Source organism: Chiloscyllium punctatum, chromosome 8 (assembly GCF_047496795.1).
Source record: "Chiloscyllium punctatum isolate Juve2018m chromosome 8, sChiPun1.3, whole genome shotgun sequence".
Lineage (NCBI taxonomy): Eukaryota > Metazoa > Chordata > Chondrichthyes > Orectolobiformes > Hemiscylliidae > Chiloscyllium > Chiloscyllium punctatum.
Window position 1 is genome coordinate 44632896 of NC_092746.1, and position 15815 is coordinate 44648710.

General features: G+C 41.4%; 1 protein-coding gene across 1 annotated transcript in view; it reads right to left on the bottom strand.

Annotated features, from left to right (window-relative positions):
* Positions 1-15815, bottom strand: part of slc25a13 (solute carrier family 25 member 13) — a 258563-nt gene that overhangs the window by 181614 nt on the left and 61134 nt on the right. The window contains exon 3 of the mRNA XM_072575450.1: positions 15670-15812. Coding sequence (XP_072431551.1) covers positions 15670-15812 — 143 coding nt within the window. The remainder of the gene's footprint in view (positions 1-15669; positions 15813-15815) is intronic.

Genomic DNA, 15815 nt, shown 5'->3' on the forward strand with positions numbered 1-15815 from the left:
ATTCAAGAGCTGAACACCACCTATAAAAACAGCCAGGAATAACTGCCAAACTCACATCACTAAATACATCATTAACATACTTCAGCTTGGAAATGATTTGGAGATGCTGGTGTTGGACTGGGCTGTACAAAGTTAAAAATCACACAACACCAGGTTATAGTCCAACAGGTTTAATTGGAAGCACACTAGCTTTCGAAGCGTCGCTCCTTCATCAATTGTGGAGGACACAATTGTAAGGCACAGAATTTATAGCAAAAGTTTACAGTGTGATGTAACTGAAATTATACATTGAAAAATACTTTGATTGTCTGTTGAGTCTTTCATCTGTTCGAATACCATGATAATTTCACTTCTTTCATATGTAAATCACAAAACTTTTTTAAAAGTTGCATTCTCAGGTTAACTGTAAAATTGGTGTTAGCTAGACAATATGTTGAAGCTGTTAACCCCCTATGTTCCCTGTCTGTGTCATGGCGTTTAGATTGATTCTAATCTAAAAAGCGAGATAACAGAGTTTTACATGAATTCATACAGTTTTTGTGCAAAGTACAATGTAACTCTGCAAGTATAAATTCACCCCACAAACGTATACGTATGTGTGTGCATGTGGGTCTTTGTATCTGTGTGTTTTGTGTGTGTGTGTCTGTCTGTCTGGGTCGGAGGGTTGAGTGTGAGAGAGAGTGTATATGTGTGTGTGTATGTGAGTAGGTATAAACAATGACTGCAGATGCTGCAAACCAGATTCTGGATTAGACTGGTGCTGGAAAAGCACAGCAGTTCAGGCAGCATCCAAGGAACAGGAAAATCGACATTTCGAGCAAAAGCCCTGCATCAGGAATACAGCGTGAGTGTAGAGTGTCTTAAGTCTGTGAGGGGGTGCATGTGTGAGTGAGTGTGTGTCTCTGACTCCTACAACCCAGATCTCCTAACTCTCCGTCTGTGACTCCAAGTCTCTTGCACTCCCCCATCAAACACTGCTCCCTCTAAGACACCACCCCAGGTCTCCCTCACTTGCTCTTCCAGTCTCAAACTCACTCGATCAGATACTCACTTTCACACGCAGTTGCATGCTGTCGGACACTCATTTGCATTTGCATAGCGCCTTCAATAGGTTGCAGTATTGCATGGTGCTTCACCAAAGCATAGATAAACCTCACATCAACGAAGTACTCAGACAGGTGATTGTAACAGATTGGTTGGAAAAAGTGTTTTAAACGAGGAGAGAGAGGAAGAGAGGTTTGGAGGGAATTCTAGACATTGTAAAGTTACAGACGACAGTGATGGAGGCATTTGGATTAGAGTGAAAATCCTAAAACAAATTAAGGTGTTGGCCGATACGGAACCAATTGAAGTCAGAGAGCGTGGTGATGACAGGTGAACAGGACTCTGTGTGAGTTAAGAGACTGGCTGCAGAGTTTTGAATGAGCTGAAGTTACGTGGTGTGAAACATGGGGAGACCAACTAGGAGAGAATTGCAACAGTCTAAACGAAGATTCTTAATGAACTACCCCCACAACAACTTGTATCGCACCTTTCTTGTAAAATGTCTCTCAAGTGCCTGACAGGGGTGTTGGAAAACTAAACATGACATTGTATTGTGTAAGGTCAGATGGAGTCGTGAAGATGTGCAGCGTGGAGGCGGGCTCTTCGGTCCGGCCCGTCCGTGCCAACTGGATGTCCCGGCTCGATCTGGTCCCACCTGCTGGCGCCTGGCCCGTGTCCCCCCGGGCCCTTCCTATTCATGTGCCCTGCCGGGTGCCTCTTAGGTGTTGTAGTTGTGTCAGCCTCCACCGCTTCCTCTGACGGCTCATTCCACAAACGTACCACCCTCTGTGAAAAAGTTGCCCCTTACGTCTCTTTTATATCTTTCCCCTCTCACCCTAAACCTATGCCCTCTTGGAAAAAGAGAGATTTTGGAAAGCACCTTGAAGGAGAAAAGCAAGGTCGAGGGTCAGAGAGATGTAGGAAGGGGATTCCAGAGCTTAGCCTTAGGCAACAGAAGGCATAGCCTTCGACAGTGGAACAGTTAAAATCAGGGAGGCTTAAGAGGTCAGAATTGGAAGAGGTCAGAGATCTCCAAGGTTCATGTGGCCACAGAGGATCACAGAGGTTAGGATGGGCTATTGGAAAATGGTGATGAGAGTTTTAAAGTCAAGGCTTTGCATGAATGGCAGTCATTGTAGATCATGGGTGATGGGGAAGGGAGAGGGTTAAGACATGGGCAGGAGGGATTTGGGTGGCCTCATGTTTACGGAGGGAGATTGATGAAGCATGTGTCAGAATGGTCAGGTCTAACAGCAGCAGGGAGTCAGTCAGGGTTTCAGTAGTAGATATGCTGAAATGACGAGATGATGTTGGACTGTGCTGCAGAGGCTGGAATAGGTGTTTCCACGATGCCGTGAATCTGAGATTTGAAGCTCATCTCCAAGTCCAGTATGACACCACAAAGTTTACTCTCAGTTTGTGTCAGAGAGAGAGGCAGGAGGATAGAGACAGTCGGTCAGACAGGGAGATCGGAACAATGACCAAAAATGATGACTTCACATTTCCCAATATTTACAAACTCACACTCACTCCTGTGTGTATGTGTTTTTTTTAATCTAAATGTAAAGAATACTATTCTGCCTTGTGGTGTTACTTGCTGTGCAGATTATCTAACATCATTTTCATGTTTTCTTATCATAACCTTTTCCTAGCATACTAGGGGTACAGTGAATGTTGCTAAATGACCAATTCAGGGAGCATGTCTTCAAGCCTCACTATGGTAAGTTGAAAATCTGATTCCTTGCTTAAAGAAACTTCTGTGAGTAATAGGTTGGACACGTGAGAGGGACCAAGAAATTGTTGGATTGTTGTAAAAACCCAACCGGTTAACTAATGTCATTTTGAAAGGCAAATCTGTCCTTTACCTGATTTGGGTTTTATGTGACTCCTGCCCAATGTCTGTACAGCCAAGCAAGCCACCCTGTTTCTCAGGGCAATGAGAGGATGGGCAATGAATCCAGACTTTAATGCCTGGATGAAAGCATTATCCAATTATTCACCTTTTCCTTTACTTTCTTCCCCAGTTCAAGTTGCTAATAGAAATTTTTAATCCACCTGTTCAAACATGTTATGACACACCTCTGGGGTAAGTGCGCCTTGACCTCAGACCTTCTGGTCCAGAGGTAAGAACACTGCCAATGTTGCAAAAGAGCCCCCTCACAATTTTCTAGCCCATCTCTTCAGAGATGTCATTCCTCACCTATGGAGTAGGTGGGACTTGAACTCATACCTCCAGACTCCGAGGTAGGGAACACTACCAGTGCACCACAAGAGCCCTCTCCCAAGAGTGTGTGCTTGTAAGAAGAAGGCAGTGAAAAGATTAATCAGCTAATCTGCTTTGGGTTGAAGCGTGGATTGACTTGCTGGGAGCAGTCTCCTCCTCGATTTCAGATTGTGCTGGAGAAACATGAACACACTTTAACTACTGGGCTATTCAAGTGCCAGTGAAACAGCAAACACAGATATATCCACCTCGCTTAGTGCCTCCTAAATCTTTGCCCAAAGGACCCCCATTTCAAGGCTCGAAAATTGTCCTGGTCTCCACTTTGGGAAACCCTGGGATAGTTTACAGGCCACATTGAAAGGAGATTTCTCCATTGCAGACAAGGTTTTGATCAGTTGAACGGGAAATTACTTGGAATTGTAGAAGAGGTAGTAGCCAGAGGACAGGTTAAAACAGTGGATGAGAATAGGGAAGGTTGAGAGTGTGTTGCAGCGAAAGCACAGCAGGTCAGGCAGCAGCCGAGGAGCAGGAGAATCAACATTTCAGGCATAAGCCCTTCATTAGGAATGAGGCTTGTAGGGAATAAGGAGGGGAATATTTGTACACAGGTTGCTGTGATCTGCAATACACTGCCTGAAGGAGATTGTAACTTCCCAAAGGGAACAAGGATGTTGTCAGGGTTGGAGGATTTGAGCAAGAGGGAGAGGCTGAATAGGCTGGGGCTGTTTTTCCTGGAGCATCAGAGGCTGAGGGGGGACCTTATGAGGGTTTATAAAATCAATGAGGGGCATGGATAGGATAAACAGACAAGGACTTCTTCCTGGAGTGGGAAATCCAGAACTAGAGGGCACAGGTTTAGCGTGAGAGGGGAAAGATATTAAAGGGACCTAAGGGGCAACTTTTTCACGCAGAGGGTGGTACGTGTATGGAATGAGCTGCCAGAGGAAGTAGTGGAAGCTGGTATAATTACAACATGTAAAAGACATCTGGATGGGTATATGAATAGGAAGGGTTTGGAGGGATATGGGCCAACCAGATAGACACACACACAAAACATACTGACACAAAGACCCACATGCACACACATACATATACATTTGTGGGGTGAATTTATACTTGCAGAGTTACATTGTACTTTGCACAAAAACTGTATGAATTCATGTAAAACTCTGTTATCTCACTTTTTAGATTAGAATCAATCTAAACATCATAGCACAGACAGAGAACACGGGGGGGGGGCTAACACCTTCAACATATTGTCTTGTCTAGCTAATGTCAATTTTACAGTTAACCTGAGAATGCAACTTTTAAAAAGGTTTTGTGATTTACACATGAAAGAAATGAAACTATCATGGTATTCGAACAGATGAAAGACTCAACAGACAATCAAGGTATTTTTCAATGTATAATTTCAGTTACATCACACTGTAAACTTTTGCTATAAATTCTGTGCCTTACAATTGTGTCCACCACAACCACCTGATGAAGGAGCGGTATTCCGAAAGCTAGTGTGCTTCCAATTAAACCTGTTGGATTATAACTTGGTGTTGTGTGATTTTTAACTAAGTTTGGAAAGGTCTCAAATGAGCAAATCTTCTTTGTGCAGTCCTCCTAGTCTCAAAATCCACATTTCTTCATCCCCAGACTTTGTGGACATGAATAACAATACCTTCCTGAAATTTCAATTTTGTAGCAGACAGTGAAATGTTGGTTGGTTGACAGTACTGCCGTACTGAATTGCTCAATTTCAACTTGTACACTCTGTACTCTCCTTGAATTCATAAGCATCATTTGTCTTCTCTTTGCTGAGGACATTAAGTTAAATTACACCACAGATGACAAATAATATGATTATGTTACCAATGCTTGTTAACACATTCTGTTGCATTCTTCTCCAGATGAAGACATTGGCACGGTCTTCCTCTGCTGGCATATACATTCTTCGGTAACTTCCCTCGTTTACTAGATATCCTTCTCCAATCTTCAATTACCTTCCTCTCTTGCTGTTTCTATCAGTCTTTCCCTTAAAATTGAACTGCATGCTGGTCATTCATTCTCAAACACAGTGATAAATCATGCAGTATTCGTTAAGTTTGTCGATTGGCTAGGAGTCTGCTACCAGAATTGGAAGACAGACACCCTAAACATTTCTATACATAAATTTTTAAAAACACTGTAATTACTGATAAGAAACTATCAATCAGAATGCAATCAGTTCCCTGAAAAACTAGAACTGACCTTGACACAAACAACTTTTACATGAGTATGTATGATATATTAAATTTTAACTAGATATGCAACTAAACTGCGGAAACCACAAAGTTCAAACTGCAGCACAGTAGCTCATAAGTGAATACAAAATATTATTGCAGTCTCAAATAAGAGTGCCCTTCTGACAGACTTTCACACTTAGAATATCAGATGCTTTCTCTTTCATCCTTTGAGATTAATAAGGATTTTGAAATCAAAGTAATTTATCTCTTTGCCTAGGCTCTATCAAGATATACAAAGACAGCAACTGTACAGAATAAAAGAACTCTGTAAGATTCTTAACAAGCACCTGTTCCACACATTGTTTCAAGATTTGATGTTCTATGCTTCTGAAAGTGAATTGAATTACTTCTCCTCATTGCAGAGCTTTACATGGGGCTTTCCACACTCTAGGTTGTGAACACCAGGGAATCACAAACTGAAACTTTGGTGTCATGAGCTCTAAGGCAACAATGGCTATTGTGGAGCTCTGACCAAGTGCTAATAGCTGTGTAGCCCTGCAGTGGTCGTGATCTAAATGGCAAATCTTTGAAGCTTGATTCCTGACTTGAAAAAAGTCCAATGGAGAAGTTACTGTGTTGACTGGATGAAACAGACTCCCCTGATGCTGTCACCAGTCTCACACCAACAGTCACCCTGTTCCTACCATGACCCACTCACAGTTTTCTCATGTATACCACCTTCTATGCTCTCATGGTCCTATCACATACTTTCCCCCTTCCATGCCCACACAGGCCTCTCACCCCACCACACTCTCCTCCACAACATGAGCACAGTCACATGTCACTCACCCCATACGCCATAAAACTCACCCCACCCCCACCATTTTGTGAACGCACCTTCAATAAACAATTTCTAGCCACTGCATCACCAATCATTTATTCATTGCTGATATGTGAATAATTGGGCTGTGGTGCAATTAGAAGTTGTGCCTGATATCCAAATACTCAAGTTCACCTTCTACAAATACAAATCTTATACATAATCACAGTGAGAAGTTGAGATCTCCTTATCAGACTGGTACCTCTGCACCTGAGCCCTTAGGGAAGAGATTTTGCTGTGCATTACTGGGCCAGCCATTACATTTGGTATTGCTGGGAATATGAGAAGTTGACTGTTCCTATCATATACGTTCTGACAAATCCCACTTCACTCACATCCTGCTATATAGCACGAAGTGCAAGCTGCAGACAATACCACCATGGAGATCCTGTTTTCATCACACAGTCTCTACAAACACCAACTCTAATGATTCCTCGACGCAGTTCTTTTTCCCAAATAGTCAGGATTTGTGCCATGTTCAGACAATACAATCTCACCACAAATGGCACAAGCAGCAATGGATCTCTTAAAATGTAGAAACTGCACAAGTTCATTTGAACCAACATGTCTATGCGAGCCAATAATAACTATCCAGTCTAATGGCAGTTCAGAGATTTGGAAGTGTTGACAGCAAACTCCTGTGGGCTTCAAGATGGCCAGCAATGGATCAGAAGGACTCCAAAAATGTCAGAATAAGTCTTCACCCAATTTCAAGAAATTTAATAAACCATCTATCCACTAGCCCACCTTGTAGATGACATCTTCCCAGAATCATAAGGAGAAATCTGCAGAAGGCAAGAAAGAAAGCACCCAAGAGAACTTTAGTCAGAGTCCAAAATTCAAACTCTTGATGGCAGGATAAACTTCTGCAATCATGTTGTCTGACCTTAAGATTGGGTTGGGTCAACCTTCCCAACCTGCAGGTGTTAGGAAACCTATCTGCATCGCTTTAAAGCACAACTCACTGGAATTAAGTATTCACTCCTAATTAAGTTCAATACTATCAAGAAATATATGTCTTTAGGTACTTGATGTGTACAAAAGGCACAGAAAATCATAGAGACAGAGATTTTACAGCATGAAGAAAGGCTTTTTGACCCATTGTGTCCAGGGCAATCGAGCATCTATTTATTCTAATCCCATCTTTTAAGAACTTGGCCTGGAGCCTTGTATGCTGTGAGTTTCAGCTACACACCTATACAGCTCAAATGTCTTGACGGTTCTAGTGTTTTGCACCTTTTTAGGCTGTGAGATCCAGATACCCATCATCATATAGGTAAACAGAGTTTTTCTCAAATCCTCTTTAAACCACCTGCATCTTGCATTAATACAGTGTTCCCTGGTTATTGGCCCTTTTATTAAGGGAAACACTTTTCTCCTATCTACCATATCTATGCCCCTCTTAATGTTGTACACCTTCACTGGGATACCCCCACTCCTCAGCAGTCTCCACACTACGGAAAACAGCGCCAGCCTATCTAATCTCCAAGCAAGTACCTGGCAATCCTGACCTCTTCCAGGGCTTCAGCGTAAGTAGATGCTGTTGTGAATTTATAGTGATATCGCTTTGAATTATGGTTAGATTGACTTGCAGTGTAGGATCTCCAAGTGGAGTAAAAGTGACAAATGCGAGGAGTGTGGCTGTGCTCATGATCACTGTGGAACAAAAGCAGCAAGGTAAGTGGAGGTCAGTGGGGAAAGCAGAAGCAATTCAGGACAAGTGTTGCTGGTGTTAGAGAAATCATAGGAATTGCCAAGATAAGGATGAAAAAAGCTGAAAACTGCAGTAATTCTTTTTTTATTTTTCCTAATTGACCTGTTCAGAAATGGTATTACACACATCTTTAGGGCAGGGATGGGACTTGAACCCAGGTTTGCTGGTTCATGGATAGGCACACTATCTCTGGAAATTGGTATCCTATATTTCTGGTCTGTTCTGGCCTGTCCTGACTTATTTGGAGTAAAGTTCTTTGGGGTATGGCTTTGAAATCCGCATAACAGACAGTTGGGTGTGCAGTTTGTGGTCACTGCAATTAAATGATTTTGCCTGGGGATCTGACTGCTCATACTGTGCAGCAGATAGTGCATGCACAGTAATGGGGGGAAATTAAGGGGTTTGAATGTGGTGAAGAATTGGGAGTTGTACAGTCTTATGGAGAGGTGGTGCTAATTACAGAAAATGAGGGTGCAAGTGGTCTTAAGAATGGGATAGCTCAGATTAAGGAGGAGCCTTTGAGACCTTGATAACTAGCAGTTCAGGAGGAAGAGTAAGGAAGTTCAACATATTCATGTGGAAATGGATGGTAGTGCTAGGGTAATGGGATGACGAGGCAGCATGGGTAAAAGATCATGGTAAGGGCTAAGTGAGTGGCAGGGGAGAACTGAACATATTTGTTCTCACAATAAACATTAATCATATATTAATATTGAATGGAAGAGCTGACAAAAGCAAGGCAACAGAAATTCTTCTGGCTGGGTAGAATTTGGCTGACTGCAGGCCCATCTTTTCAATCGTGAGTCCAGAGGTTGAAAATCCGTGTTCATCTGGGGACTAGCATTGCTTTAGTATCGATAGCAATCCATCACATTTTAATAAGATCCCAAGAAGCCATAGAGCCCTCTGACATTTCATAATGTGCACAATATGCAAGCATCCATGGAAGAAGTGAATGATGTGCAATCCTTAAGGAGCTTAAGAGACAGAAGACAACAATCTCCAGGACTAGAACCTACACTTTCCTGGTTGGAAGCTCATGCCAGACACGGAAATACAGAGGATATTAGCACCAAGTACATCATGTGAGGCAAGCTTACAACAATTCTGCTGCAACTTCAACAAAGAGAAGCTGAATATTAGGTCTGGCAAGGTGTACTGACTTGCTTTAGGTAACCCAGGCAACACATTATGTCTCCAAGCACAAAATGTTATTCGCAAGGAGCTGTGTTTTGGGGACTTGAAGGATGGGCATTCTAATGGTGGGCATGTTCATTGGTCAGGAGGCCAGGAGAAGAATAATAGTAAAAAGGGAGGTGAATGAGAATTATAGATGGCAAACCTCAAAGTAAATGATGGCTGTATGCATCAATGAACTGCACTGACAGATCTCTTTGAAATCAGAATAATGACAAATGAACAACCTTGCACTTCTCTTGGACATTGTGCAGCTGAGAAAGAACCTGGAACCTCAGCGTCCTGAGAAGTAGTGCCTTAAATATGCCATATGGATGACAAAGACCTGATCCCACAAGGACTGGGAGGCAATCTCATGCTATTTGCCCTGAAGACAACAGTGGCCTGAAGATGTTCACAAATGTCTAGTTCCTAGTGCTCTACACAGGAAGCACTGTGGAATATCTCAGTCAGCTACTCACGATTAGTCCAAAAACAAGGTTAATGGGTTAGAAGTAGTCCAACAGGTCTGCAGGATGTAAGATTTCAATCAACAAAAATAAGAAATTTAAACCAGTGACCTTGCCATATTATTTAATACAGGGATATCAATAAGAAATAATTTTGATTTTGACTCTCCAAGAAGTATACTTATAAAATCTGAAAGCGACTGAAATTTTGACTAGACAAAATATCAACCACGACTCTAAACTACAAATTATAACTGACCATCTGGAAAGGATACTAGGACAACTAGAGAGTCATTCTAGAATAATCAATACCAAAAATAATGAACATGATTTTCTGGTTGACTGAGCAAGAGTATGAAATTTTTTAAAACAGGTTGCAAACGCCAATTTCCCTTCCTGAATAAGGGACAACCGGTTGCAAATTTTGCATAACAATGCATAATAATATGCTACCTCAGGTGCTTAACTCAGATTTATCCTGCAATTGAAAATTGTCCACTATATAGCATGGAAAATATAGGCATTATCAAGTAAGGGATATTAGTTAAGTACTGTTATGTAAGGAATGAGAATAACAAACGAAATGGAGATGAGATTTAGAAGGATGCAAAGAGAGGGGAAGTTAATGGCCTGTCATATCAGACCAAGTAGCTTGGACAATCCATGGTGAGATGACCTTGTGTAATTTTGTCGGCGCTTGGTATGCTTTCCGTTATTGGTCAGAGTGTTGAGTACAGGAGTTGGGAGGTCATGTTACGGCTGTACAGGACATTGGTTAGGCCACTGTTGGAATATTGCGTGCAATTCTGGTCTCCTTCCTATCGGAAAGATGTTGTGAAACTTGAAAGGGTTCAGAAAAGATTTACAAGGATGTTGCCAGAGTTGGAGGATTTGAGCTACTTGGAGAGGCTGATCAGGCTGGGGCTGTTTTCCCTGGAGCTTCGGAGGCTGAGGGGTGACCTTATAGAGGTTTACAAAATTTGAGGGGCATGGATAGGATAAATAGAAAAAGTCTTTTCTCTGGGGTCAGGGAGTCCAGAACTAAAGGGCATAGATTTAGGGTGAGAGGAGAAAGGTATAAAAGAGACCTACGGGGCAACTTTTTCATACAGAGGGTGGTACGTGTATGAAATGAGCTGCCAGAGGATGTGGTGGAGGCAGGTACAATTGTAACATTTAAGAGGCATTTGGATGGGTATATGAATAGGAAGGGGTTGGAGGGATATGGGCCAGGTGCTGGCAGGTGGGACTAGATTGGGTTGGGATATCTGGTCGGCGTGGACAGGTTGGACCGAAGGGTCTGTTTCCATGCTGTACATCTCTCTGACTCTATAACTTTGAATTCCACTCTGGGTTCATGCTTATCCTACAGTTTAATCATAAAGTAACTATTTACTTAGTTTATCTGCTAATGCTGAGATGTAAGGAGAAACGTTTCAAAAGGTTGCTTCAGTTATTAAAATACAAATGAAATAAAATGATTTAAAGAACATCAGTTGAAGAAATGTATTATTTCTACGTATTTTAGACTTATTTCCCTTAGTCTTGGATTTAACCTTTGAAATCTGTACTTCTAGTAACTGATCATTATTGTTGTGTAATAATCTGTGTATTTATATAATTAATTGTAGCCAGTATGGGACAGTCCTGCTTGTTGACATGCATAAAAGGTTTGTTGAAGAAAGAAAGGCAACAAGAGGCAGCAAATCTGCTTTTCAGCTTTCTGCTTAAATACAAAATCACCAACCTGTAATTCTATCTGAGCCTGTCAAGAACTGAAGCTGTTTGCCTTTAAGAACCTTGTAAAAACTAGCTTCAAGTGAGAGAAAACCACAAGACGAGCAGTAGCAAAAGTGAAATTGCTTGATAACAATTCCAGACAGCTGAACAGTGTATATGTGACACCATGTATGCCAACCCAAAATGAGAATTTGTATTGGTATGAGTGCCATACTTCACACTATAAACATTCGGAGCTGGAGGGGATCTGAGCATGTAATCATCAGGGAGGATTAATCTGGTTAACCAACAAAGTCACAAAGAGGTCTTGTTCAATTGTTTTACACAAAAAGATGGATTCTTGAATGCGGAAGAGTAATTGTGAATTTAGTCGAAATGATTAGTGATACACAAAAAGAATTCTAGACAAAACCACACATTTCTTCAATGCGGTTGTGTACCCAGGATAAGATCACATCCTGGACAAAGTAACCCAAGAAGGAAGAGGTTCTACAATTAACAGATGCGATGTTAAAGGGAATGCAAATATAGAAATTTGAGAGAATCACAGAACCCTACAGGGCTAAATAAGCCCTTCTGCCCATCAAATCTGCCCTGACACGTTAGAAACATGAGACTATCAACCTAATCCCATTTACCAGCACTTGGCCCATAGCCTTGAATGTATTGGTATGCCAAGTCTCATCAGGTACATTTTAACTAAAAAGAATGCGAAGCAACCCACCTTTACCTCTGAGGTAAAAAAAGGATTTCCTCACATCCCTCATCTTCAACTTGCAACCCCTTGTGACTTTAAAAAAATTATTTTTATTTATTCATTTGTGGGATGTAGGCATCGCTGTCTAGCCAGCATTTATTGCCCATCTCTAGTTGCCCTTGAGGTGGTGGTAAGCTACCTTCTCGAACGATTGCAGTCCACCTGCTGTAGGTTGACCCACAATGCCATTGGGGAGAGAATTCCAGGATTTTGACTCAGCAACAATGAAGCAATGGCGATATATTACCAAGTTAGGATGGTGAGTGGCCTGGAGGGGAATTGAAGGTGGTGGGGTTCCCATGTATCTGCTGCCCTTGTCCTTCTAGATGGAAGTGGTCGTGGGTTTAGAAGGTTATTTTACTGCAGCGCATCTTGAAGATAATTCAGACTGCTGCTACTGACTATCAGTGGTGGAGGTAGTGGATGCTTGTGGATGTGGTGCCAATCAAGCGGACTGCTTTGTGTTGGATGGTGTCAAGCTTCTTGAGTGTTGTTGGGGCTGCATTCATCCAGGCAAGTGGGGAGCATTCCATCACACTCCTGACTTGTGCTTTGCAAATGGGGGACAGGTTTTGAGGAAAAAGGAGGATTATTCACTGCAGTATTCCTAGCCTCTGACCTCCTTGTAACCACTGTATTTATGCAGTGAGTCTAGTTGAGTTTCTGGTCAATGGTAACCACCCCCACCCCCACCCCCACCCCCACCTTCCCCCCCCCCCCCCCCCCAGGATAGTGGGGGATTCATTGACAGTAACACCAGTGAATGTCAAAAGACAGTGGTTATATTGTCTCTTATTGGTGATAGTCATAGCCTGGCATTTGTGTGGCTGTGTTACTTGTCAGCATAAGCCTGGATATTGTTGCATTTGAACATGGACGGCTTCAGTATCTGAGGAGTTGCAAATAATGCTGAACATTGCACAATCATCAGCGAACATCCCCACTTCTGACCTCATGATGGAGGAAAGATCATTGATGAAGCAGCTGAAGATGGTTGAGCTAGGACACTACACTGAGGAACTCCTGCAGAGATGCCCTGGAGCTGAGATAACTGACTTCCAACAATCATGACCATCTTCCCCTTCAACTAAGGGAACAGTGCACCTTATCCACTCTGTCCACACCCCTTATTATGAGTGACGATGAATGCACACAAATCTTTGAAGGTTGCAAGACAAGTTGAGAAGAGTATTAAATAAAAAATGTAAATTCTCAACTTTATTTACAAAGGAATACAATGTAAAAACAAGTTTGCTGGGCTACACCTTCATAAAATACTGCTTGAGGTAAGCCTGCATAGTGGTACACATTGTTTGGATATGCAAAACTTGAATATTGTTGAAAAAACAAAATTTGCTGAAGCTTTTCGTCTTGCCTGCACTGAAAACAATTTTCAACAAATACCAAAGTACATTTTTACTGTAGAGTGTGCTAATTTGTTGGCAAATAGACGTTGATAGACGTGTTACCATGTAGAACGCGTGAATTTTATAATAACTGACGGTTAACTGCCAAGCTTTACAGGTTGGATCTGATTGGCAAAGGCATTGTCCTCTAAGTAAACCAAAAAAGATAGCTGTAAACTGCTTTATTGAGTTGAAACAAATGAAATATCTGTCTGTAAAGAATAGGGCCCTTTGTACTTATATATTTGTATGTTACACTGCAAGCTGAGATGACAACCTTAAATTGACAGTCAACATAACTCTTAACACATTATATAGCAAATGTTGCCCAAACAAATCTAATGGTGGATACTGTCATTTGAGTTATGCGAGCATAGGCTGGATGTGTACAGTCAGTGCATTTTCTGTTGTGAAAAGCCAAAGAATTTGTTGCTTGATATGATCTGCCAGACTTCAGGACATATGATCTATGTACCTTGTGTCACAACAGCAGTAAAATTAACCCTAAACAAATTCGCCATTTGTGTGACAGGCACAAAATCCTATGGCTTGACAACAGCATATTGATATGGGCAAGCACTACTGGAATTGCTATTGCACAGTAAAAGCATGAGACAACTTCATTTGTTGCTTAAACTTTTGAGATACTTTAGTCGCCTTTCCAGGGTATTCCAAGTTAGACTGAGCAATTTTCTGATCCTAAAGTAAAAACCCTGGACCTAATCACAAAGTCGGTTCAATATAGCCATTAGGCTGGAGGATGGTTTCACTGCACCCTACGTCAGAATCAAGCTTGCAAGGTGAATAAATGGCTTTTTGGTCAGTTTTATAATGTGTGTGTAATTGTATGAATCCCAATGCATACGCTAACTAAGTTTGCAACAAACAATAATCAAGAATCCCTAGCCAATTTCTCAAATAGGTCATCAAGGAAAGAGAAGTCACATAACTGCTCCTTTCCGAAGGGAAGTTTGAATACAGGATTCATATAATTCACTAGAGCTACCAAATAGCTGACTCTGCTTTGCACTAGGGAATAGGACACATAACACATGGACAGATAGCAGTTGTAGTAGAAGTCAAAAAGTAAGTTGCATGAATACTTGAAGAAGAGGAAGATACAAGACTATGCAGAAGGTCCAGGCAATGAGATTAACTTTAGGTTGTCTCAGCAAAAACAAATTGGTTGAATGCTTATCATTTGTTCTCAGCTGCAAGCTTTTAGGAATCCTTTCATAAAAAGATTGAAAAATTGGAATGATGCTACAGATCCAAGACTTATAATTTTTTTTTTAACTGTTTCCTTTATTTTAAGGATGCTCTTGAATGAGGGATGTTGTGATCACTCCAACCTCTGCGAGGAGACTGACCCATGTGATTTTCTTAAACTGGAATAAGAGTCCTAGACCAAAACTTACAGAAAATTAAGTGCCTCTTTGGGTTAGGATAGCTGGTCTGTGTCACCAAAGTGGACACTGCTACTGGAAGGCAATTTGGGGATACTCAAAAGTGACTTGCAAAGGACACTGGAAAACTTGCCTGGTGTGACAGGGAGAAAATTATCTACTGTAAAGCCTGGAAGAGCATAAGTCTCACTCATAGCTACATATCTACTCTTAATGAGTTATTATGGAACTACTTTTTCTGTAGTTTGATATGTTAGTTACTTGCTAAGTAATAATTAAGTGGTCATAATTTCAGTTTGTCACAGTAAAAGTTTAAAGTGAAATCTGGCACAATTAGGACATTTAAAAGGCATCTGGATGGGTACACAAATGGGAAGAGTTTAGAGGAATATGGGCCAAATGCTGGCATTTGGGACTAGATTAATTTAGGATATCTGGTCGGCATGGATGAGTTGACCAAAGGAACTGTTTCCATGCTGTACAGCTCTATGACTCAATCTTGACGTGCAATTCTTTTTGTCAATTACTGGGAAATTCATATCTCTTTACAAGTTATCAATCTACAAGGAGATTGTAATGATGAACATGCCAGTATAAATTAAGAGAAGCAATATGGTATTTGACAAAGAATATGCTTACCCAGTTTTTGACTGATTTACTGCACCTACAAGCAACTTCACTGTCTCAGGATTAGATTCCATGCCATTACGTAAATTCAAAAATCTTCTGACAAAGTCATCAGGCGACATGTATCGCTCCCCATTCTTCTCAATGGTTGCATACTG